Source organism: Chanos chanos, chromosome 3 (assembly GCF_902362185.1).
Source record: "Chanos chanos chromosome 3, fChaCha1.1, whole genome shotgun sequence".
NCBI classification, from domain to species: Eukaryota; Metazoa; Chordata; class Actinopteri; order Gonorynchiformes; family Chanidae; genus Chanos; species Chanos chanos.
In genome coordinates this window covers 48,330,816-48,358,184 of record NC_044497.1, presented here as the reverse complement: position 1 = coordinate 48,358,184, position 27,369 = coordinate 48,330,816, and the positions used below count along the sequence as shown (strand labels likewise).

The 27,369-nt window shown below is 40.2% G+C and overlaps 1 protein-coding gene across 1 annotated transcript; it reads right to left on the bottom strand.

Moving 5' to 3' along the window:
- Window positions 1-25,062, bottom strand: arrdc1b (arrestin domain containing 1b). Its single transcript, XM_030769660.1, has 8 exons — window positions 24,945-25,062; window positions 8,848-8,958; window positions 3,866-3,916; window positions 2,244-2,398; window positions 1,763-1,945; window positions 1,230-1,406; window positions 195-672; window positions 1-68 (listed from the first exon to the last, which is right to left on the bottom strand). Exons 1-8 carry the CDS (start codon window positions 25,060-25,062, stop codon window positions 1-3), a joined length of 1,341 nt encoding a protein of 446 aa, XP_030625520.1.
- Between the last annotated feature and the right edge of the window lie 2,307 nt (window positions 25,063-27,369).

Below are 27,369 nucleotides of genomic sequence, written 5' to 3'. Positions count from 1 at the left end.
CTAACTCATGCTGGTGTTAAAACTGGAGTTGTTGCTGCTACAGCTCTCCTCATAGGTGGGAGGGGGCTCTGTAACACACAAAAAAAGAGGCTCATTATTAACAGCTTGAACATGTCTCTCAAGAAAACACTAATTACAACATGCCAGAAACATGCAGCTTATTTAGACCATGGACTGCGGGCCGAAGCACTCACCATGTGGGTAGTCCCATGTGCTGTATTCTGGTGGTAGGATGAGTGGACAGGAAGTGGGCACAGGGGTGGCATTCCCTTCAGCAAAAAATGGTATGGTGGCCCCGGTGGACACACTGAATAAAGGTGCTGAGATGTCTGCCACTGGGTACAGGTTTTGGGGAGGTGCTGTCCCTGGAGCATGACAGAGAGCTCTAGGGGGCGCAGAGGGAGGTTGGCCCGAGGGATCCTGTTGAGAGTGGCTCTTGGTGGGGATCTCTTCACTGGCAAGCCCCCCTGCACCTAGTTCACTTTCCACGTCCTCCTCAGCGGGAGGAGCACTAGGGGTCACACCTCCAGCGCTAGGACCTGGGACAGCAGGCATTAGGGGCCCGCCAGGGCCTGTGCTTGGATGGACGACTCTTGAGGGAGTCAGGTTGACTGCAATGTTGCCTATGTAAATGGGAAGAGTGACCACTGCTTCTGGAGATCTGAGAGATACCTGTGGAGGGAGGGAGAGAGAGAGAGAGAGAGAGAGAGAGAGAGAATAACAGAGAGAGAGAAAGAGAGAAGGAGGCAGACAGAGAGAGAGAGAGAGAGAGAGATGGAGTCTTCATAACGTGAATAAATGCAGAGTCACACAGTTCAAAAAGAACTGAAGTTATAACACAGCACTGGACATTTCTGCGAGATTTGGGAGAAGGTCAAAAGAATAGGTCAGATCCACTTTAAGGGAAATGCAATACAGTATATCCTCCTTAATTATCATTTGTAGAGAAAACAGTTTAATACTCTTACAAATGACTTTAAAATCCTTCACTTTAAAAACTTTGAAATACTCTAAACTTTCTGCTACAACGCGTTAAAAGAAATCTTGTCTCATCTTATCTTAAAATCTGACCACTCATTCTTTCACTTGTTTTCTTTCAACAGAATATTCCCATTGTTCAATGGTATTTACTACACTCCACTCATTAAGCAGAGGAAATGTGAACCTGTTTGGATCAAACAAGGGTATATATCTGGCCCTGCGTGTTCTTTGCGGCTCTTGCAACTGACCTGGATGAAGTAGTCAATGTCTATGAGGCTGCAGCCAGGAAGAATAGACTGAGGGAGAGGAGGAACAATAATCTGTTCCCGCCATTCGGCGTGTTTGCCTGCCTTCACTCCAGCACCTTCCACCTCCGCTATGGTCCTTAGGTCAAAGATTGGTCGTTTGGCCCTGTAGGTCACTTTCTGTCCAGGGCAAAGGTTGAGTGATCAATAGCAGGCTGACAGAAAGAAAACCCATTTGTGACTCACTCTAACACAGGAATGCAGTTTTGCCAAGACTTGTTGAGGGAACACTACAATAACAAGAGTTTAAGAGGGTTATACATTCTTAAACCATGAAACAAGACATTGCACAAAAACTACATACAAGAAACTAGATACGCCAATAACATAGTCGTACAGTGAATAAGTGTGTCGAATATTCCTCACAGTTACAATGTACTAATGCGTAATACAATGTATTAACACCACAAAGTAACATTGTCATAAGCATAGTAATACATTTCAAGGTGCATCTTAAAACTGACTGCTTATCATACCTGTATAAGGCTAGCTAGAACACAGCCAGTGTCTTTTCCAGACTTGTTGTGGATTTCTGTGGCCAGTCTGATGACCTGTCCAGGAATGTACCCTCTCAGGTCACTACGTGTCTTCAGCATCAGAGTGCCTGTTTTCACCAGGAGGTAGCTAAACTTCTTAGTCGTCACAGCGTAGCTAGGTTGCTAGAGAAAGCAGGGACATTGTAGAATTGTGTATAAAATTGTATAAAAATTGTATAAAATCTGTTCTGGGCTGTGTATGATCACATGTGGAACTGCAGAGAACTGAGTGATGTTAAATAAGCGTACTCCCCCATTTCACAGGCCATTTCATTTGAATAGGGTTATAAGTGAGAGTTTGATGTTCCCATATATTTTAAGTGTATTTGAGACAATGCAATGGCTTAGGAGAGAGTATATGTAAATTTCTTTAAAAACATTTCAAACAGCGCTCTGTTTGTTGCAGATGGTAGGGGCTCACCTCTATGTCTGGAATCTCATTGAGGTTAAGGAGGTTGAGTAAGTAAAAGGGCTTCTGGGCTTTGTAGTCCTTTGAGAACCGTGGAGTGTCTATAGCTGCCCTCACTCTGTAAACAATCTTTCCGAATGGACCCTCAAAAGAAGTTGGGGCAGATGCTGGAGAGGAGAGAAATTGTGTAAGCATCTAAAATATCTACCTCACATTCTTCTCCAAAGCAGAGATAAAAATGCCATAGAACATTAGAAATGTTTGAGGGTTATCGCTGGGTGTTGGGGGGGGGGGGGGACAAGAATCTTTTACACATTACTGTGATATCATTGATCCAAGAAGTGTAAAAATCTTCCTCTTTAACATAGGAAGGCCAGAATTGTGAAGTCATTCAAACAAAGAGAGATGGCTGCACAGAAAAGGAGGCTCTTTGCTTGTGATTGATATGGTTTTGAATATGAACACTGGGAAAGAGACAAGTGCGAGACCATTAGTCAGCTCCTGACAGTACAGCACTGTGACAGAATAGATGAATAGTTCAGAACACACAGTTTAGAAGTATGTGTTCTAAACTATTCTTCTCCTCACAAGGGGAGGACAGTGAGGAGCAGGGGATCATTTAAGCTCTATTAATGGAGCTCAAAGGCAGAAAGAGAGAGCGAAAGAGAGAGAGACAGAAGAGAGAGAGAGAGAGAGAGAGAATGGATAAAGGGGCTGATACCATAGAAAGGGAAAGCAAGGTAAGACAGGATGAACATTAAAGGAACATATAAAGTCATTTTTTATGTACCACAAACCTAAACCTTGTTACCCAACGTAAATGCGTATAGTTGCTCGCTCAGTTAGAAGATAAGTTTTAACATCAGGTGTAAAAGCTGACAATGCATGTGTATCCCTGGGGGAAAATGTGTGGAGTGATAGCTGATTAAACCTAATACGCAGCCATGCAGACAGTGGAACAGAAACCTGTCAGCAGCCTGAATACAGATTTATAGCACGAGCCATTGGTAAGTCGAGAAGTGTAAAATGATTTTTTTTTAAAAAAAAAAAAAAGAAAGAAAGAAAGAAAGAAAGAAAAGAAAAAAAAACAGTTAAACCTTAAACATGGTTCTGTTGTGTCTGTACTGGACAGGCTTTGAAACTCTCCTGACACCAGGTGGCACTGGAGCAGAAGTTAGCTGCCACTGAAAAAGTTGTGACTAATGTCATTCTTGATTGGCAAAGGGTGAAGAGGCATAAGTGGGTGGGTCTAGGAAAGGGAACTCACGAGAGCATTCAACTGTGGTAGCGTCAGAGAAAGAAAGCTAAAAATAGACAACACTGCATCTTGTCTCCACACTCACAAGTCAAAGTGCACTCTTGTTTACAATCAACACCTGTGTGTTTAAGAGTCATTACTTCAGAGACCTATCCCAACCCTAACCCACCCATTTCCAGACATGTCACAAACTCTGTCACTCATTAACTCTGGGGCACTAAGCAAGGCTTCATCAGTGTTCGTACTGTTCACATAATTTCTCAAGCTTTTAAGTGACATCAGTTTAAGTTTATTGGGCAGCCATAAAAACTACGGAGTATTTACAAAAGAGGATCATGGTTGGCTAGTTTTAGTGACCTGCTGATGAAGTCCTTACCTGGAATGAGAAACTGAAAGGGGAAAGCGTGTTGACCAGCGGCCAATGTGCCTGCAGAAAAACAAGAGATGAATGGTTTAATTTAGTCCACTCACACACCTATCAGGTATAGTGCAGTACAGTAGTTAAGACATTCAACACAGAAAGAGAAAGGCAAGACTGAAACTTTGTTGAAATGCACAAAGTAATTCAATAAGTTTTCCAGGTCTTACTAATTTAATTAATAATTAGCTTACAATATACACACATTAAATCCACCAAATCCCACAAGATACACATACATATGCAATATGACAGAATGGAAGAGAAACAAAGGTGCAATAATAAGCTCTCCTTCAAAAAACACGATCAATTTGATCAGAGGGAATATTAAAAATTAAAAAATTAAATCACCAGAATGACAATCTAGTCCTGGGATTCCCCTTGCAACTTAATGTATTTAGTAATGAAGTCATGGAGTAAGGCTGATACGGAGAACAAGATGACAAACGCCACATGAGACAAAGTTCTAGAGTGATCTGGGCGTTGTTTCACACAGAGAAATCGAGATTGCGAGAGGTGTCAGGAGTTTAATTCCCTTAGACATTATGTCTCCATCCTCGCTGTAAAGCAGTGTAAAGCTGATTAACATGTACTAGTTGTGCTTCATGCAAATGATCACATCCCAGCTGAGTAAATAAATAACATTTACAAGCTCAGCAAACCACGTGGAGCTCTGCTTCCTTTGGTAAATGTACAATGTCTATAAATGCTTGGGTTTTTTTTTTTTTTTTAAAGGCAGCATCTGTGTCAGTGCCAAATTCTCCTCTGTCTCTTGTCCATTTGGCAACCATGCTCGCCTGTAAAAAAGTTATCATATTTCACAATCGGCTGTACTAAGAGTTATGCCATGAGCTGGCATCATTGCACAAAACTCTCCTTGTTTACACAAAACGCTCCCTTAGACAGGAAGAGGTCAGTTAGAGGAAATGATCAGGCAGCAGAGTAAAGTGTATCTGAGTTCATCCCACACACTACTGAACAGTGAAGCAGAACTGAGATGATCTGTAGTCCCTTCAACTAAGCAATAATTCAATAATAAGGTATACAGCCAAATTGTTATTTAAAAAGAAAATCAACTTAATATAAACAGTGCAAAAGATACAGATAGTGAATGTGTCTTCTCAGAGCAATCTCTCCATCTGTAAAGAAATACTGAAGCCTATCTGTCCAGACAGCAGTCATTTCTATCCTGGGCAGATATTTCCTGTTTGGCTGTCAGGGTGGTGAGACAGAAATGTCTGGATGTATCTGACTGCAAGCGAGAGCTAAGGTCTAGCGTGTGATATTCAGCTCATGCTGCGATGGGAGACAAAGAGAAGGAGCTCCTTCAAACTGAGCAGCTCAACTCTGCTCCTCAGAGAGAGAGTGAAAGCAAGAGAGATAGCAAGAGCAAGAGCAAGAGAGAGAGAGAGAGAGAGAGAGTATGAAGGACTTCAAAAAGAATGGCTGATGAAAAAGGGAAGACTCCTTCATGGAGGGGTTTGAGCTCAAAATACCCTGACATATTTGGCAGGAAAAGCTGAGCTAAGCATAAGTATGCCAACATTAATTTTGGAAATCGTGTCATTTTTGGAGTTTTCTTTTAAATATTTTTTAAGATAGCCCACTTTCGTTACGCACGCAGTGCGGGCTGTGTAGACCTCTTTGTCCAAGATGTGGCATGAAAATGATCTATCAAAGTTTATAATACATCAGGACTCTGAATTTATTTGGCTAAAGAGCGAGGAGCGTAGATGAGCTGAACGGCTTTGCACTGAGAAATATTCCCAATTGAATTTCATCATGTAGGGAGTGGGGAAGTGGAGAACGGCCTGTCCCAATGGATTGAGAAGGGAGGTGGTGATGGCTGCAGTCACAGACCACCAGCGTGTCATTAGTGTGGGAAGGGGCCACGATACTGAGCCCTGACTTCACATTTAAAACAGTCTGAACAAAGCCTACAGGGGGGCCACACACTACTACTCAATCACAGAGTACATTTTCATGTGTGTGTGTGTGTGTGTGTGTGTGTGTATATATGTGTGTATATATATATATATATCTGTGTATATGTTTGCTTACCATTTAGCCCTGAGCAGAGAATAATTCATCAGTTTTCTTTTTATTGTCTGACGGTTTAATTGTTCCATAGGGTATTACAGTATTTAGGCCACGTAGAGAGATGAGATGTCTGTGTTTTGTTAGATTAGATGTTAGCAGAGTATAATAATCAATAAACCATTCAACCATAGAGAGGCATTGTGAATAAGTTATATAACACTGTGTGTTGTCACACAAGCACAGTAACAGTGCCAGAAGAAAGACTCTTCTCTCTAGAAACCCACTTCATACCCCCGAAGCAGATGTATTCTTATACAAAGTTTCACAGATAAGAAAATGAAACCATGTGAAAGGTTGACAGGAAAATCTGCAACAGGAAGACTGTATCTACAGTAAATTGCATCAGTTTGAGAGAGAAACCAGACATGGCAGAAAAAAAGCAATACTTGCATGCAATATGTTACAAATCTACGTTTAATATGGTGAACAGTGGGGAAGAGCATAATTTTGAACACTAACTACACACTGAAACACAAGGATGGTACTCAAATCTTCTAATGGTCTATCACACTACTATGCATTACATTTTACTGTCGAAAATACACTAGCAAGAAGTAAAGAGGTGCACTCTGTCCTGTGCTGCAGGGTAAATGCTGTCTGCTAAGCAAAAAAAAGAAAAAGAAAAAAAGGACCATGCAACTCAAACCCCTAATGGCTAGGCAGCATTAGTCTTTGGCAGTGGGTAGAGAGAGACACTCGCTCTCTTTGTTGGGTTTCCAGCTCAGATGAGAGTAATTACAGTGCACATCTGTCTCATTGCTGATTCAGTACGACTCAACATAGAGGGGTCTCCTGGAGAGGATGGTAAGACAAGCCATAGCATGTAAACTAACAAGCACTCTAACAGGGAGGTCTGTCAGCACAGATCAGCCAAGGGCTCATGCCTCCATGGTGGTGTGAACATAAGAGAAAGAGAGAGTGTGTGAGTGTGTGGAGGGAGAGTAAGAAAGTAGCCAAGAAACAGGAAGCTGACATGCTACAACTGATACCCTTTTTTTTTTCCTTTTCAAAACACCACAATGCTATCACACCCTACATACTTACATATAGTTCAATGTCTGAGACATTTTAGAGTTCATTTCTAAACACAGGTGAGACTGAATAAATGTGTGTGCGCAAAATACGCCGTGTTTCATTCTGAAATGTGCTTCAATGAAGAAGGAATTTGATTAGGAAATAAGAGTTAATTTGTCTACACTGACATGTACCATCTATCCCTGGAGTCCTTCAGACTTTAGTTAAATAAAGATCCAAATGAAAATCAGCGTTTGGCAGCACTGGCTTAGAGGAGAACTGCACAGTAAGTAGAGGATTGTGAGTTTAATTCCCAAACATGACAGCTGTCTGGACGACACACTTAATCTCAAAGTACAAGGACTGCCCTTCAGTCATGTGACCACTGTCAAAAAACAAATGTAAGTGGCTCTGGATAAGACCACAACGGCACATGTGCAATACTCTGAAACGTTCAATGTCGACTACAGTGATGATAATAACAGGGGTTTATGTCTTGAATAGTAGGGAGTTGGGGTCCTAGAGTTTATAACAAAATCATGTCATCAAAGGACAAACCTCTCCAATCCAGTGCATACCCTGTTCCTTTAGGCCTGACAAACTGAGGTTTTTTGTTTTGTTTTGTTTACACTTTTCACCCCAATAAAACAACCCACTAGCTGGTTGTGCATATACACACAGTGCAAGTTGTTCCCAACCCTACCATACGACAGCAGTTTGCTATTGAATCTCACAGATTCTGAGCACACTCTGACTGTTAAACATTAAAGATGGTAGTGAGCTAATCAGAATGCATTTCTTGGTTCAAAGCACAAATGTACCTTAGGTTTAGTTTTCCACAACAATCATCAGTTTTGAAAGCCTTTTGTAACCATCTAATTTACTTCTGGGCCCTGTGGACATTTCACACTCATCTCAAAAGCTCTCCAGTTCAACCACAACAACTGCCAGACATATGCATGCAAAAAAGACCTCTCTGCTCAACAGAAAAGACAACACTATTTACACAGTCTAAGCAGAGAAAACTGCTAATACTCTTTTTCACACACACATACACACACACACATACTGACACATACACATAAACAGAAGCCACTTGTGAGACTAGCAAAAGCAACAAAACAAAAGAAAAGAAAGAAGCAATCTGCAGCTGAGGAAAAAGGGGAAACCTGTGAGACATTGTATGTCAGGCAATGCTGTGAATAAAACTGAAGAGCACCAAAAGAACATGTCGATCTGTTCCTGCAGAGGAAATGGATATTGATATTTTGGTAGCTTGACAGCAGAAAACTTTCAGTAACACTTAAACTGAATTAGTTGAAAGTTTCCAAACACTAAAAGCCTTGGCAGGGTTTCCCTAAACGCACAGAGATATTCGGTCTCCTGTTGGATATGCAAGCTTTAGACTCCCTTCTTTTCAATTAAAAAAAAACAAAACACCCCAGCAGTTGAGCTAATACATACAGAACAGTTGTCTTTGTTGCTAAGGTGCTATCCCTATGTTGCTACTGCATCCTTAGGGTTCAGCCCTTTAGCCCTCCTGGTAAAACTCAGATGGTCCTTAATGACTCTCCTAAAAAATACAACAGCTTACACCAGTGTAACAAACTAGGAATGAACGTGACAGTCGATGTATTGCATTATAGTCACATTAATTAGGCTCGAATCTAAGGACACCAACTTGGTCGCTTGGTAACCACTGACGTGCTTTATAATCTGCAGTGTGATGGCGTTTGAATGACTTCCTGTTACTTCGTTTCTTTAATTTCTCCTGTTCTCTGATTAGCGTGCTGTAGTGCCAGTGAATAATGATTTAACGTGCACACCTTTGTCAGCCACAGACAGCATGCTGCTGAAGTACTGCTCCTCCGCCATCCATGACGTGTCATTCATCTTGCTGGAGATGCCACATGTTCCCACACAGTTGACCCTGATGGCTGGAGGAAGAGTGGGATGAGTTAGTACAAACATGGTTCTTTAGAATAGTACGCGCGTCTCTAAAATTGTACACTTGTTAAACGAGTTCTGTCTGCTGGTTATGGCTTTTTCAGGTTAAGTCCCAAAAAGATCAAATAAATGTATTAAATTCTTCTGGAGTAAGGATGTGTGAGATAAAGAAAATAACTTTTACATGTTCCTGTAACAGGAGCTGAGATGACAATGCGGCATCTATTGCAATATATGTGGAAACACTGACATTCAGGGGGGAAAAAGTGTTGTTTTTTGTTGTTGTTGTTTTTTTTGTTTGTTTTTTTTTGCTTTCCAAGTTGACTATTTAAATCACAGTAAAATGCAACAATACAGGTTCTAAAATCTTAGATATCATAGTACAGTTTACAGTAGTAGGTGTTTCAGAAGTTCACTTGCCACTAACCTTTGTGGTTTCCAAACATTTTTAACAGCTTACTACTATCCTTTAATATGATCAAAAAAATATTGTTAATATAGAGATGAGCACAACATTACAGACAGAGTTCACACAACCCTCTGAGGATGTAAAAATAATCCATATATCCACGTAAGTACTATCACATATAAAAAAAAAAATGATTTTTGCTTTCACCTTGCTCAACGTTACCTCTGGGCATGAGCCCAAACAAAGTAACTAATGGGAAAAGCCTTCCTATACAACTATAGAATAAAATATTGAATAATTCAGTAACCCTTCACCAGAAACTGCTCTAACATCAGTTTTCAGAAAAGCATCCTCCCCTTGAACCAGCCCGAGACCGCAGTATATCTGAGGTATGCTTGTGTTACATTGTACGATTCTAGAAATTTCCACTGGCAGCGCTGATCTGGTGTAAGTGATGTGACATATCGTCTGATTTCATCTGAGGGTGATTTCTGAGGTGAACTCACTGTTCTGCCAAAGCCCTGAGGAGACTCACCACAGCACACAGGGTTTATGTAGTAAGCAGTTACCCATACTGAAAGCCCTTCTATCTGGCAGCATTAAAAGCTTATCTTCATCACAACTGCCTAGGGCTAAGTTATTCACAATACAAGTTTTTGGGCACAGCATGTTGCTTCTTGTCTGTGAAGTTTTATATTAGTCTTAAGTACAGAGAACTCAAACAGACCTGTCTCTTACTTAAACTCAGCAGTCAAGATTTTAATGATTTTCGAACATATGCAGCAATAGTGTATTCAATTATCAAAAAGAGAGAGACAAAACTAAAACTATCACAGATCAGCACAAAATAAAGATACAACCTCAGTACAGCCACAGCTCTTGACAACGTGCAGCAGTATACACAGTATGATTAAGTAAGATTATCTGAATTATAGGACAGCCGCATGTCTATCCCAATAAAAAAAAAAACTACTACAACAAAAAATTGAAGTTATCTTGGTGCCCATGTTGATCTTATTATGTAACAGGCCTATGTAAGCCCTGGGATTTTACCCGTTAAGTCAGAACAACGAATCACATGCCATCAGCAGTAGAGAGGGATCTGACTGGTTCTCTCAGCAGATGAACTGAAACTCAGTGACCCCATCATAGGACACTAAGTTGAAACAAAGGCATTTTTTTAGTATTGTCTGACAGCAGCTCCAAACCCACTGTAGTCAGTTCCTCATGACAAAGACATGCGTGATTCATTAAGGAGAAAGAGACAGAGGAAGGAAGAGAATAAGAGGTGATATAAAAGAAAAGTAATGGGAATCCAGAATCATAAAAACTGGTACAGAGAGCCGACTCGGCTGACTATTAGCACTTCAGTAAGAGTATCCCCCACATGGTGCACAAGGGAATGCAATTGTTCATAAACTCTAAACCAAAACAATTATCTTCCATCAAGCACATTCAAATGTAAATCTATGCACTGACCACAGAATACAAAGGAAGAATAGATGATAGTGTTCATTTCCAAGTAACAGAGACAAATGGGTCCAAATTTCACAAGGTCTGTGTGTGTGTGTGTGTGTGTGTGTGTGTGTGTGAGCTGGCAGGCATGGCACATGGCTGTGGAATGGTTGGGCCTGTGTGTGGCCACTGGCACCCAGTTTGAAATGGTGCCCCATTGACACCATAGACCAGCACAAGTGGCAGATGGCGCCACTCTGCTAACCAGGCAGCTGCCCCCTTACTAAGCTGGCATGAAGAACCCTTCATATCAGGAAGAACAAAACAAAAAGAGAGAAGGCGCAAGGACCTCAGCTATTCAGACCTTCATGGCCCGTTTAAGCTGACATTAAATAAGAGATGCCATCTGTCCCCAACCATCTGCCAAAACCACACAGGGCATCAGTGTGACCACAGGGCTGTCTGAACTATCCACATCCCTCCATACATACTGAGGGCAAAGCAAAAAAGGAAGATCGACGCATCATGTGACATCACACGGACCACGGTTAAGCAACAGACACGCTCCCAACAGGCGCATTTCCTTTAATGGAGATAATCTGAAATATTACAGATGGTCAGGGACGAGGGAAAGCTGAACTGCAAAGAGATCAAAAATACTTACAAATCTATCCATAAAAGAGACAATTTCCCTGACAGATATCATTTTAGATGAGCATTGGCATCCTTGATGAAACTAATCAACAGAAAAAAAACTTTATTAAATGAATCAGATCCGCTAAATCACGGTCTGGGAGAAAATGTCTAGGAGTATGGATTTGGGTAACAGGTTGAGAAAGGTCCCTTCTTTAAGGAGGAACAGAGTACGAGTGTCAAGCTAACAGAAAGAGAGTGACTTGGCACTGAGTCTTGGAACAGGCATAAACAAATAACGGAGTGTTCTCGTATTCCATGGTGAACCAGATGGACCGGTTGTGTTTCTTGCAATCTCTTGTGGACATCAGATAAAGCAGGAAACACTTCTGTTGACAGTGTTATGAACAAACTCACCTGTTCTGAAAAAGAGAGCAATCACACAGGTACTGTATCTTTCCTACGTAGTGATGGACCCACTTGATGGCAACTTAACTGATTTCACTTGTTGTGTGTGCTCAATTCTCACTTATGTATTTTATTTACTTTATTAACCTCTTTCTAACTACTCCCAAGTCTTATGGAGCTAATGTACAGTGTGCAGTGTGTTTACAATGTAGCTCGTATATTGTGTGTGTGTGTGTGTGTGTGTGTGTGTGTGTGTGTGTGTGAGCTTGTCCAAGTCTGGCTGTCACAAAGAAAAATCCCTTGTAACATCTTCACCTGAGGCCTATTAAAATTACACATCAAAAGTGTGAAAACATGAGTGTAAGGAGCCTTAGGCTCAGTCAGATTCAATAGTTATCATCCTGCAACCACATGCACCTAGAGGAGAGCAACCAGTAAAAGTGTGGATGCTGCACTGGGAGGCAACGTGGTACCTCATGATTCAGCGCCAATGCTAGAGCACACCGACATATGCCCAAGTTCCTACACAGCTTAGATGGTTCAATAAGACCATCAGTCAAATAGTGCATTAGGTGTCCAAGGCGGAAGCTGTGTTTATTACAACCAATGCAAATGATTTGACACTTTGTGGGTCAGACTTCTTTTCACATATAGACAGCGTAAACATAAGCACACAGTCCTCGTGAGGATTGAGGCTGGTTGTAAATGGGTTGTCAATTCAAAGTAGTTTGCAAAGAAAAAAGATTTCCACAATGACTAACAAAGCCATTGGGTAAGTATAATAAGTTGGTACAAGCATGACAACTTTATTGAGGCCATTTCCATACCACTGTTCAAGCAAACAAAAGCTTTTTTGGAGGCCATCTGTAATTCCATCCATCCGTTGCACTAACGCCTATTTACTTCATGAAATTCAGTTCCTCAGGCACAGGCTTATGTGGTAGTTGAGTCAGTGCATACAGCAAAAGCTTCAGGTGCGTGCTCAGCTGACTTGCTCAGGTATACAAGTATAGACTACTCAAACAACACACTAACTAAAGAACAATCTTCCCAATACTAAAAGAGACATCCTGAAATGAGCAAACTGACTGTGTTAACATGTTCCTTTTTGATTAAAGCGTGACCATAACATCCACCATACATTTTAGATTAGATTTCGCGACCCTGCGGTGAAACACAATAATAGTCACAATAATCACATGACCCGGCAGCATTGATCTGAAACACAAAGCATCACCACACTTAAAGAACAATGGGTTTTGACACAGGCTGAAGAGCTCTATTTGTCAGCTCCGTAGACTAGATAATAAGTTTTCCCAATTGTTATGCGCTATGCATATATGAGGGACAAGAAAAAAAAGGTCTCCCTGGTAACTGTGAATCTCCATTCAGCCAATCAGAAAGAGGGCTGAAGTAATTTAGACAGAATTTGACCTTTATGACATCACTGCTATGAAAGAATGAGTCAGTATGCTGGTGAGGCTTTAACTGACATAGAGACAGACAGCTTCGTTTGGGATGAACGTTATTTACTGCGGGGCCGAACAGGGTTTCGGCAAGACAAACTGAAACAAAAGGGCTACAGTGTGTTTGTTTAAGGTCAGGCTTTCAAGAGAACAATAGTGACAGAGGTTCCACCTTATCTCAAAGCCAAAAATGGAGCAGGGTAAGTTACTCTTAAACAGTAAGAGAACTGTATCTCCGCAAAGAGACAGAATTTCATCTCAACTGGGTCAAGACTGTTTATGAGGTGTTTAAACATGTCAACTGAATTGGTTAAGGGAGGATGAAAAATCCCCCATTATCAGTGCTCACATCTTCACAAGACATTATGCATGAGGTCTACAATGAATGTGACTGTCTTACTGAATACACTGCAGTACATTGAAACTCGTGTGCACTGAAATGCATTTGTTTAAATGTTCGTTTCACTGAAGAACTAGAGGGACTAGGAAACTGTCCACGGCCACTTGACTGCTGACTACTACATGCAATTAGCTGTTATCTTATGTATTATTATACATTTAGATTTTTTTCCCCCATTTAAAGGTCAGTCTGGGCAAAGTATATTTAACTAGAGCAGTGATTCAACAAAATTACGTGTGTGTGAAAAGGAATATTCAGTGGTAGAGAAACTGGGATGGAGACAAATCTAGACAAGGCCTGATAAGACTCTGCCAACAGTCACATTCCACAGAGTGGAACAATCACAAGAGACCTATTAGTAAACACTAACCTAACCCTTCTGGCTCTGTCCTAAAGGAACATTTGACTGATATCTGTGGGGAATACCGTCAACAGCACTATCCTTTATGATAGCGAACAGTATAAGAGAAAAGGCGAAGAGCTGTAGCTGAGGGACTGGCTTGTACCAGACACTGGTGTGTAATATAAGCCTTCACCCCATGTCTTCATTAAATGTTAAAGAGCTATTAGAACCTCTTGCTTTCCCATCAATCCACTCTCTCCATGCCATCAAGTACTAATTCATCTTGAGCACTGCATGAAGTACAGTGGTTTTCCAACTGACCAGTCGATACCAGACTGATTTAAAGCTGAAACATCAATTCAAAGAAGCAAAAGTTTTGAGTGAATGAAGTCAGTGTTGTGGCTATGTAACTGAATAGACAGTGTTAGTAATAGAAGGACATTACAACAGCCAGAGACCCCTCCTCTGTGCTTTTGTCACTATGTGTAAAGAGATTTATAAATTGCTAAAACACCATCTGTAACTTTAACACATTTAACAGTCTACTCACTGCAGAGCACTCAACGCAGGAGTAAATTGTACTTGTTAGGATACTTTTTTTTTTAAGAGCACAAGAAATATGAGGGCAAGAAATAAAGAACAACGACAGACGGGGAGAGAGAATGTGTCAGTGTCCTTGAGCTGCTCTTACCTCATTTTAACTCCTCAGCTAGATGGAAACATTGCTTGACTTCACAATGATCCATAGTACATAAGAGTATAAAAGCAAAGACTCTCTCAGAGACATCTGAAATAACAGGAACTGGGCAAACCTGAGCTGACTGGTATACCAGCCAAGATGAGACTACCAGACAGTACATGCAAGTTTAATCTGGCAAAAGTGAAAACGCCATCTTATTCTTCAACAAAAACAAAGGTTACATCATGCATGTACTGTCATCAGAAACTCTGTGTGTGTGTGTGTGTGTGTGTGTGTGTGTGTGTGTGTGTGTGTGTGCAGATAAGGAGCTTAGCAGTGGAAAAGCATTCTGCACTGCCGCTGAGCTACTGTCATTTACATTCAGTGTGCTGTCATTCCCACAAATCAGATTCTAGACCAAGTCTGCCTCAGGATCTCAGCCTGTCACGTGCCTCTTGTTTCTACCGACATTTGGCAAAGCATCCCACAGCCAAACAAGGAAAAACCAGTTCAAAGTGGACAAAAAGAACACTATCACAAGTATCGACCTTGCTGAGATAACTACATAACTACATTACTGTTTTTCACAGGTCGTTTAAGAGCTGCAGATACCAATTAGAGAGAGAGAGAGAGAGAGAGAGAGAGAGAACAAGAGAGCGTGTGAGAGAGGGAGCAAGGATAAAGAGTTTTTCACAAATCCAAATAGGGCGTTCAGTTTGGCTGGATGTGATTTGAAACTGTGGAGTCACGCAGTGGGAGCCTCACTGCCTCAGGTGCAGAGTAGCAGGGAGACCACTGAGGGACAGACAGCATGTCTGGGTACACTGTCTAAAGCCATCACACTCAGTCAGACCGACTGAAGCCTCGCTTGCTAAGGACTTCACTCTCATCTGTCAATCATTCTCTTACAATTCTGATGATATAATAAGCCCTTGGACCTCAGCATTCTGGTCTCAGATAAACAGCTGTGTTGTCCAACTGAAATATTAAATGCCCATTTAAACTAGGGATTCACCATGTTTAGTACTGATCTCCTCGTAATGATATCAGTGAATAGAATGAAATCATTTTCCTTATAATGTTATTTCAGGGCGTCAACGGCTGCCAATTGTTTATTACGTACATTTTGAAATCCAGTAGGTGGGCAACATCTATGTGGGACTTCTGCAGACTGTCGGGGGAGGGGGGGGGATTTACATCGCATCTTAAAGACGAGTAGCAAAAGGCACTGGTTTGCCCCTCTTCATGTGTAAAGGAACTTGTTACAGTATCAGACAGTTTACACATGAAATGTAAGGCCTAGCATTGGCTAGAAATAGATGGGTTTTTCTAACCTCTTTAACATTTATTTGGGAATTCAAATCCAACTCGCCCACCACTATTAATGGTGGAATGAAAACAACGCAGTTTTGAGATCACTTTAGGTCACAAGAGAAAGTAAGCCTGAGCATGGCTGATTAAAATATATATCTAAGGTATGAAAAATAAGCCCTTAAGCGTTATAATCAGTGAGTGACAAGTGGGTGAAAAGCTCACTGCACAGAATGTTTCAAATATTGAATCAATATTCAGATTTGACTTTTTCACAGAAAAACTATATCAGGAGGGTTTGGGTACATGATATTGTTAAAAAAAATATATATGTGCAAACAATCAAAGCACTTACTCAATCATAAACATTTAACCAACGTTTGTTTTTTTTTCCACTCCCTGCTTTTATCAGCATTTTCCTTTGCTCAGGAACGGGCTGAAACCATGGTTAAACATTTACAATAGCATTTACATACTTACCAAACCTCTGAAACACGTAATCATAATTACGTCATTCATTTTTATTTGTCCTTATAAAAACAACAGGTTAGAGAGGAGCTATGAGTAAAACTTGCCATGCCCAACAGGCTGGATTTATGTGGGTTACAGGAACTTGTGTATCTGTTTTGATTGAGTACAGCCAGATAAGCTCTAGCGGACTCAGTGTATTCTGTAAAAGGTGACCTTGGTTCGTTTCTCTCTCCGGCCCCGTATATCTGAAGAGGTGTTAGTCTCATCTGTAGTTATATTCTCTATTGAAATGTGAAGAAAAAGAGTTGAATAGGGCTATAAGCTATAGGACTAGCTCACTTATCTTTTGATAATAAAAGCCCAGAAGCAGTTTGCTGGGCTATATTTTTCTTATTTCAGTAACGTTTCATTAGGATTATGAAATCTGTTTGATGGATTATATACATGCTACTGACAAAAAAAAATCCTCCATTTGAGGAATATCATACCAGTCATGATTACTTCTCAGGCTACATCACCATGTCTGTATCATGTATGGGATTACATTTACCCAGTGTACAGTATGACAGGGTGAATACAATTTTTCTGTATGTGTTTACGACATGCAAATAATAACTATGTTTAATGCAGAACATTGTGAGACGTAACCTAAATGTATGTTGTGTTACAATTCATGGTTGATATTGTATTTGAGCTGATTTAGTTGATGGTTTTGGCACTCCGTGTTAGTTCCAGCTGATTTTGTATATCTCTAGAATTATCAACGAAGAAAAAGTTGAACATTCAAACTAGGGTCAAAATGAAACATCTGTACTTTGCTTCACGTGAAAAATAGCAGCTTTTCTCCTCGTGAACATTTTTAAACATTAACAGTTATCATTACTCATAATTTCCACACATGGAGGTGAATGACACATCAGAGCAGACAAAGAGCTTGGCAGCAGTTGTCTCACTTCCTCTGTTTATCCACTGCAGAAACGCAGCTCATGCGTAAGTCGCCAACATAACCTTTATGCTGACAAACTTAAGGCGCTACCACTACAAGACAATATTAGAATTAAGTGTAAACCTGATGGGAATTCGGTTTTAGCCTGAGCAATATGTTATGAGAAAAAAAACTTTCTAAATCCCTTTTATTGTATTACTAAATGCATCTCATCCAGTATTTGAGGATAAACTTTTTTTTCTCTCTCTAACAGCTAAACCATGCTGCAAAAACCAACACAAACTAACTTTCAAATATACATGACTACTTTCTATGTATACAGTTAAATACTGAAGACAAGTCCTGTGTTTATAGCATATCTGATCATTATTCATTGTTAAGGGAGACAAATTTCATTATGACAGAACAGACTGATATGAAAAGCTGTAATCCCCTCATGTAGGAGAGGTGCAATACTCACTGTTAGTCATTTAGACAAACAAAAAGAGTCACAATGACCTCATCTGCAGCAGCCATCACTGTGGATTTTAAAAGGCTCTTTCCTTAACCTTAGCATCTGCAGACATTGGATAAAAAGCTTTGGGCTCTGCACATGATGGTACATGCACAAATGTCATTGTGTCTGGAGGAAAAAAAATTAGACCAGTCCAACAATCTTACAGACGGCTCTTGTACCCCCCAGCCCCGGAAACAAGCAAGGAGGCAGACACTGTCGGAGCGGACAGACGAAAACCTAGTAATCTCAACTTATTTTCACACGCTGAGATAAATCACACCGCTCACCAGTGTGGTGAAGAGCAACAGGAAATGTCTTCTGTTTAATCATAAAAAAACCTTATCAGACGACGGATCAGTTTTTTTGCTGTCATCTGTACCTCGGCCCTAAGAGAACTTGGGGGAAAACAATTCTTCTGAACTCTTTAGAACAAATTTGGTTTTATCTTATTACCAGGAACTGCTGGATGCGTCTCTATTTCAGGTATACATAGTATCATAGACAGATGCCTTAAAAGGCTGAAGAGGAGTTAATGTTACGAAAGAGAAACAAGAGATATGAAGCACTTGAAGCTGACTAAACAAGCACCATTTGAAGGGGCCTGTATCCCTTTATGTGTCTCTGTCCTCTTGCCTCTTGTTCTTCAGTAAATAAATCAAGACCGTCCTTACTCAGAAGACATACGTCTCAAAATCATTTCCCTCTCTGGACCTTTGATAATTAATCTTCATTTGGTTTGGTCGAGAGGCAAAGGAGTCTTTGTCCTGACTGTGCTGGTGTGGGGGAAGTGCAAACAATGGCCATCAGCAGTGGGAAACTCCATCCCTCTCCAGTGGGTATTGGCCCTGAAAGGCGGAGGCATGGTAACCACATTCCAACAGGACAACCCCTCTGCTGGCCTCCAAACCTGATGCCAGGTGACTAGTAAACACACACACATACACATACACACTTCAGACCCCATAGGTAATATGTTATATTTTAGCTAAACGCCATTCGCACGGACAGGAAGGAGGAGGGTACTGCACCTGCATGAATGCTTGTGCACCGAGTGAGAGAGTCCTGACGTTGTCCTAGAGTCAGAGAATGAGTTCTGTCTACTGAGGAATCTGTAACATTCCTATACTCCCCTCCTCCCGCAAACACACTTCAGCCTGAAAGGCCCTTGCCTGGGCCCTCAGCCAGTGAACATGTTGAACTGTGACCACTAAAGTGTGACCACTTCGCTTGTTGGGATTTTTTTTTTTTTTGAGTTCACTGCAATAAAGGGCAAATGAAAAGGTAGGGAAAATGGAGAGAAAAAGGGCACGAACAAAAGACAGCTGCAATTTGGGTCAGGGTTCCCATGACAACATATGGAGTGAAACATTTCAAGTCATGATGCTACAAGAAATGTTCTGCTCCTCTAACACTAAAAGATAAAGTTAAATGCTCTGCGATCTCTCAGAGCCACTGACATGATCAGACAAGGGCATAAGAAGTTTTCGGTGAAAAAGATTTCACGCGAAGTTGACATTCACCAACAACTACCTCATGTTCTAACAATGTGTGGGAAGTAGATCTGTCTGAAACCAGGAAGGTCTCTGACACCTTTCTGCATGTTCTCAAAGCAGATAAGACCATGAAGCGAGACTAAGGCGGTGCAATGGCAGGTTAAGAATGAGATAGGCGCACAGATGAGCAGCTTTCTAGGCCTGTAGAGTTGTGATAAAATCCCCCACAGAGTGTTGTTAGCACTTCTGGGAGGTCGACTAGTCAAGGTCAGCAGTGCACTGGTAACTCAGGCAACCTAAACGAGCTGGAGAGTTCCAAGGTCCAGCGACATGTTCACAAACAGTGAGACCTGACAGGTGTATGAATCATGATTCTTATTAGACAACTTAGGTCTAAATGGAGTTATCTTCAGTCTAACATTGTCTGTCGCCAAACAAACAAACCCATTGATAACATACCTCTCTTTTCACTAACTGTCCAATGTCTAGTTTTAACCATTCATTCACTAACTTAATGTCACTAACAAGTAGAACATCTTAACAATTGTTAAGATGCTATTAAAGATTCTCATTGAAGCTATAAATACCTTTCTGCTAAGCTCTGACACAATCTAGAATGTAGTTGTAGTGTAGAATGTAGTTGTAGTCATTCACTACCATTCACTAACATTCACTAACATTAATCTAGAATGTAGTTGTAGTGGTGATGTAGTACTGCTTGACTCATTGTCAGTCTAGACAGTTCAAGATTTTCAGATCCTAAGATAATATCCTATACCCTTGGATGATTTCCTGTATCACTCAGTGTGTTTGCTGTTTTTGACAGAACTGGTCAAGACCGGATGCAATAGGGTTATTTATTACAACATAGTCCTGACTGGAAAGCATAAAGACCAGAAATGCTGAGGTCATCATTAAGGCCTGCCACAGTCCGCCAATGCATAAGGTGACGTTTAACCTACTGCATAAAGTCTCTATTTTTACACTTGAGTAAGGGTCAGCATGGAAGAAACATTACATGAACATCACTTCAACTGTTAGAACAGAAACAAGATCAGGAAAAGATAACTGAAGTTACACATTTCTTTGCAGAACTGAGACCTACTTTGTGTCTGTCTTTGACTGAAGTGACCATGGTCAAATCCCTTATGTTGTCTGTTTAAAATTCCTCAAATTCACAATAATTAAGTATGATATAACTGCTTTTTAACATGATTGTTTTGAAGCAAAGGCAACTAATTAACTGTTTAGTTAACCTGTTTGTTTGGGGGGTTTTTTAAATAGAGGATACATTCAGATACTTACAGGATCTATATATGTGAGCTGAAAAGAGGAAGGCATGGGTTAGTTAAAGGACTGTCTCTGTGGCAGTTAACAATTCATGTTTTAGAAGGTACTTTTCATTTGCGTTGCTAAAGTTCCCTCTGCCCGCTCCTGTTCTGTTCGTTTTTGTGTGCACGTGTGTGCATTTGTACGGTTGATCATGTTCTTGGTGAATGGATAAACACTTCTGTGTAAACGCAGTTGTCCAGCACTACTGCATTCTTCTTCACCTCTGCTTCTTACAAAAGATGCATAAATGAGAGATATTCCACAGTACACGAACAACAAACAATATAAAACATGAATACGTCTCTTTCTTCTGTACTTTTTCATTGCAGATACATCCCAGGTAAAAATAAATAAATAAATAAACCAAAAAAAAAAACAAAAAACTGTAAGTATTTTGTTACCAAGGTTACCCAGAGCTGCAGACAAATTTAAGGTGGCGCAGTTGGCCCTGGTAGGTTAAACTGTACTCTTCCCCTACAACCAACTAAACTCCCCTTTCATATAAGACAAGAGAGAACGATTATGCGTTTCCAGTTAATCACGACCTGAACTGCCCACCATACTTTATGCTGATGCATCATTTGTCCAGTTAAATTTTCGCCCAAGTCTTTTAGACAGCATCAGCATCAGAGTAATGCCGTACCTTCCTTGCATGTTCACCGCAGTTTTCTATCTGTTTGTTGAGTGCAGCTACTCAATGAAAGAAATGCAGGGGAGCAACCTTAGCCAAAGCAGAGGGTTTTGAGAAGCACAGAGGTGAGGATCAAAGAGGCGAAAGACAAAGAGTAGAATATTGAAAGAATGCTGAGAAACGGCACCTGCTTTCACTCAAAATAAACTCGGCACTATAAATAAGTAATGATCTTTGGAAGTCACACAACCGTCTTTCAGACTGGCATACAGAACCAAGCAACTGAATATGAGTCATTGTGGCCTTGATAATTACTCCTGTGAGATTGAGAGCGTCGGATGAACGGTCTATAGAGTCATCGACGAGCTTCAGTCTCCCTGTTTCAGCAGTAGATCCATATTAAAACATGAGGGCACTTTCAGAAATAGAAACCAAAAAATCCAATTTGTGACTCCTGAGTGTGTTTTGTTGGGACTGGTACATGAGTACAGTGGTGTTGTCTTACTGAATCAGTCCCTCAGTGGTACTCGTGAGCAGAATGACTCTGCTATGACGCAAAAGCCAAAATCCAGGGAGACATAAACTGTCAACACACTACAAAAATGACTACAAGGTCAAAGTGACCATTGCTGATGAATAAAATGATGGATATTTCATTCAAAGAAATAAACACAATGACCCAAGTACAGTCGGGTATACCATAAACTCTCAGCTTTTTTATTACGCCCATGACTACAGATAGGTGACATTTATTTTGATCAGCTCTACACGATATAATTGAAAGACCAAACCAAAGCGTATGAGAACACTATTATGATGTTGACCTTTTCTCAGAGAATTAAAGAAGCTATAAAAACATCTATACGTCTTTCGACTTCATTGGCTTGACTTTTTTAACGTCTCAGTTAAAATACAGTTCATCCCTCTTTATCAAGAATGCTGCCACAATGTGCCTAAACTGTGGCAAAGGTCAAAACATTAATCTAACCAACACAGACACTCTGGCTTTGTAAGCATCCTTGTCCTTTCAATTTCATGTATTGAACCACATTACTAAGTAACATTATACACCACAAATCCAATGTCATGCAAATACATTGGTATTTTATGATGGAGTTACACACACACACACACACACACAAACATACATTATATTTGACCTCGGGTAAGCGTTTAATCTTTTTTTTTTTTTTGCTTTTTTAAAGCTCAACTCTAAACTAAAAAAACATATATTTGGTCATGAGGAGCCCTGTTCACTGGAGTGAAGAAAAGTTTGAAAAAAGCACCGTTGTGATGTGTGCAAGTTGTAAAAATAAACAGCAGAAGCATCCTCGGATTCCACACAGCCAGAATGAGAGAGGAGAAACGGACGAAGGCTCTTTTCGGACACAGCATGCCCACTGTGAGAAACAACACCAATAAAAAAACAAGTTCCACCTATTTTTCTTCTCCTTTCTCACTGTGGCAACCAAGAGGTGGGAGGAGAGGAGAGGAGAGGAGAGGAGAGGAGAGGAGAGGAGAGGAGAGGAGAGGAGAGGAGAGGAGAGGAGAGGAGAGGAGAGCAGAAAAACCCTACCTAAGGCAAGAACTAGTGGACAAAAAGCAGACAATTACCACACCCCAAATAAGTGTTTATGGAAGCAATAGAACATCTGCTACTCTAAGCCTGCATTTATTTTCCTTGAACATATTTAATAGAGGGGGCCTAGTGAAGAGCAACAACAGTTTACAGCTTAAGGAAAAGAAGGACTTAGCTATAGGTCACTTGGCTGCCTCTGGGTATCTAAAGTCTATTTTTCCCAAAGGAATAGCATGATACTCCCACTGTTCTATATTCCCTCTTTCCCAAAACGAAGCTGTTGAACAGGTTTCATCCCTCCGATCTGGCTGAAGACTGACATTGAGTCATAGTGATATGTAGATAAAGATTAGCTCATCCTGCCTAAATGGGCAAACAGCAAAACACAAGTTTAGTATCTGTTTGTGTCTAGAAAAAGGGAAGGGGTGCATAGTGTTTATATCAGGATACTCTGCTACGATGGTGCAACACATGGAGCTATATTGGTCTCTTGAGGGTTATTAAATAAAGGCAAATGGAGCTTAGGTCAACCCACAAAAGCGACAAAATGTGTGATGACCTTAGTGATAACACACAAGGCTGGGAGAATGACGTATGATGTCAGTGATCAAACGCAACAGGTATTCTGACTAAAACGAAACATCACCAGTCATACTGATAAGGCTTTCTGACATTCCATAGCGGTCCCAGGCAAAGTCCAATCGTAAACTTTACAGGATATTCAAATATGAAGAGAGTTCAGATCTTAAATACAATTAATTGTTTCACACTTTCAAAGAAGTGAGTCACAAACTGGAGAGGAGTCATATAGATAAAGCCATTTTTGGGTGACCAATCTGCCCATTTTGTTGACCAATCTGTTGACAGGTTTCAGGAAAATTGTATCGCTAACTTCTTAGAAAACAAAGCAACAGGAAGAAAAAGGAAAAAAAAAAAAACATAGCACATTAGATGAAACATTTACCGATTGTCAAACAGCAACTGAAAGGCTTGTTTACCATCTTGCTGAACAGTCATTAATTCCGAAATGTAAATGTCTACATATAAATCAAACACATACAAACTCTGTGTACACATTTGCATGAGGCAAAAGGCTCAGCCCCAACCAACCCACTTTCTGATCTTACTATGATTCAACGTTCTCCGCTGGCCTTTTAATCTTCTTATATCTTATTTTGAGCTGATCAGAATACAGAAATTCTGGTTCTTTTTTTTTATATTCATGACTCAGGCTGATAAATCATTTTTGACTTAGTTTTGCTTTTGACTGTGGTTAACTGAACTTCTTCATTTTGGAAAAATAAACATGGTGAAAATGAGTCAAAACGGGCTTGGTGGAAAATTTCGTGTGTACACCTCTGCGACATGTCAACGACATTCGATGTACACGCCAAGGCAACATAGATCAGGATCTCTTTCCGCAAAATCACCTGTTGAAATGTTGTGATTATGTTATCTGTCCTGTACTCGCTTTAAAATAAGCATTGTCATTAACTGAGAAATGAAAAAGGAGAGCTATAACACAAATTCATTAATAACAGGATGAGGTTGTGGGTTCGTCATTCAACGGAAACAAGAAAAACGTAGTCCGTTATGAAGCATCGTGGCCGCTTCATCCTATTGTCCTAACGCTCATGTGTCTTTCTCTTACTGTAATGCACAACAGTGTTTCGGAGGATTAGGTTTGGCAGATTTGCAGGACTAATTTAAATTGTTAGGCTATAACGCTTGTTCTGACCTCACTATAGAGAGGTGTACCACAAAAGGTATGCCTCTCTAGTACTCAACGAGCTACTATACGGTGAAAGAATAGTCACTTACGTATTGTAAAATGAAACTTTAGCTTCGAACCTAGTTTATCGATTGTTCAGTATCCGCACAATCAGTCAATGACATATTTAGTTTAGGATGTGACGCTTCTTACCCTTATATTGCAGGGAGCTGCCAGTGGTAATTTTCACAGTTCCCGAAATGGATTCACCAGGGCTGTAGACCACTTTGTTATTTGAGAAAGTAATATCAAATTCGTGGAGTTTGCCCATTTCGACGTTCCTACACAACGCTCAACACTACATAGATTAAAGCGCGCGAGGTTTTATCCTTAATGAAGTGGAACGATAGACCGAGCCCTGAGTTTTGCGTCCCACCTGCAGCACGCGTACGCTCTTCATCTCCACCCAGTTTCTCAGAGGCGACAGCTGACGTCATCACGAAAGTATTTGTTGAGACATGATAAACAATCAGATGAAGTATTAAACAACAGCGCTTTTGATAGATTAGCATGGCATGACCAATGCTTCATAAGTGAGCACTTACTAGGTCTACTAATCTGTAATTGTAATTGAGTCATTAAGCAACCACAACTTCATGGATCATGTGAACGTTACCTATTTACTCCTTGATTAATTTATGAAAGCCGCAAGCCATACTGTACTACGTTTATTTTCGAACAAGGAAAAGAGCCGGTTCTCCAAAGTCCGCATTGCATAACAAAATCAGATATCATAGTCAGTTGATCTTAGCTTCAAAGTTTGACCAAAGCTGTTGGTCAAATTATATTTGCAGTGAAGCATAAGCTTTTCATAATTCCAAATCAGATGTATTCAGACAACAGCAGTTGCCAGCTACACAACGGGAAAAATGTGGAAAACAGAACCGCTTTCAAAACTTTGAATAAAACTTCAATGAAAAGATTTACAGATAATTGCTCTACTGTTGTTATCAGTTCCTTACCATTTATAATGAATGGAAACTAGGTTGCAATCTGCGTGAGATCATGGAACTAATGGTGTCAGGTCCTGAAGATGATTCACTTTAAGAAGTAATGCAATGATCAATCCTGAATCCAAGATTTTTTTTAACGTTTCATGATCAAAATATGTTGCATGAAACAGATAAAAAAAAAGCATTCTTCATATTCCTTTTTGCTGAAAACAGCAAGAGCAAGAACAAATATAAGAACAGCAGCAATAGCCACAGCCACAACAACCATCATCATCATCATCATCATCATCATCATCATCATCATCATCCTCCTCCTCATCAAGAGCTGTGTTGGGCATTATCTAGTTGCTCTGCTCTCTGACTGTGTTTAGAAGAAAGCAAAACCACTGACTAAGCGAGACACCATAATTCAGCTCAGTTCTATGTACAGAAGGAATGCACTGACTTTATGATACAGGGTTGGTCCCCTTTCTCCTCCTACCCATAAACTGAGAATAAAGGCCACTTTGGAGCACTCTCCAACACCAGGGTGTGATGACATCAGCAGGATCTCACAGAGAAAGAACTGCTTTGTGTGGCCCCAATTCAATTAGGCACCACTGGAAGATAAAGAGTGGAATGCAACACTTTATTCATCTCACCTCCATGTTCGTCAGGTATAAGGAGCTCCACAGACGGCGATGCACATAGAAACATAATGTGCCTGGGGCCATAAGATACACACAGCCAAAAACGTCAATACTCAGTCTATGATGCAAGAAGCATTGAACGAAATTTAATATTATTGAGCTGCCATTCAGCTGTCTCTGACCCCAGTGTGCTACTGGGAATTAATTACTGGGTAATCCCTTTCATCAGAAAAAAAACAGATAATCTGATATATGAATTTATTATTAATGTGGCTCATCTATTATTTGTTTATAACCTATATAAACTAGTAAATTATCACTTTAATATTATAAGATGTGTGTGGCATAAAAGCAGCCAAACTGTAAAAGCCGTAAATACGTTAGACAATGTAAGCAACGTGTGTCAACTGTATGCACAGAAGTATTTTGCAAAAACTGTCAACTGTGATGAAACTGTGACATCCTAACAGAATTTTCATTCACAGACAGGAAGGCGAACCAAAGCCAATGAAGCACTTATACCTCCCTCTTGTGGCAATACATAGTAACTGTAATTTACACCAACAAATATATCTCTGAGGGGGGATTTAAATACTAAGCATTTTTAAAAATCAGAACAATAGAATATCTTTATATACATATTCATCTCAGATATGTGAAACCAAACAAAATGAACCTGGGTGAAACAGACTTGTCAGAGAGGGCCAACATAACACAGAGACCATAAGCAGACCAGCAAACTTCCTTGGTTCAGCCTTGTAGTCCTAGCTTTAATACCTCTGCATATACATACATTCATGTCTTAGATATTGTAAATATTTTAAAATTATTTCATAACACACAAAAGAATGCATTATTAATTAAACAAACTTTACAAACATTTTATACACTATGCATCTTGTTACAGCTGTTTAGAGAAATGACAAATATCACTCAAATTGCTAACAGTTTGATCATTTGCAACAAAAAATAACCATGTAATGTAGCTTTAATGTT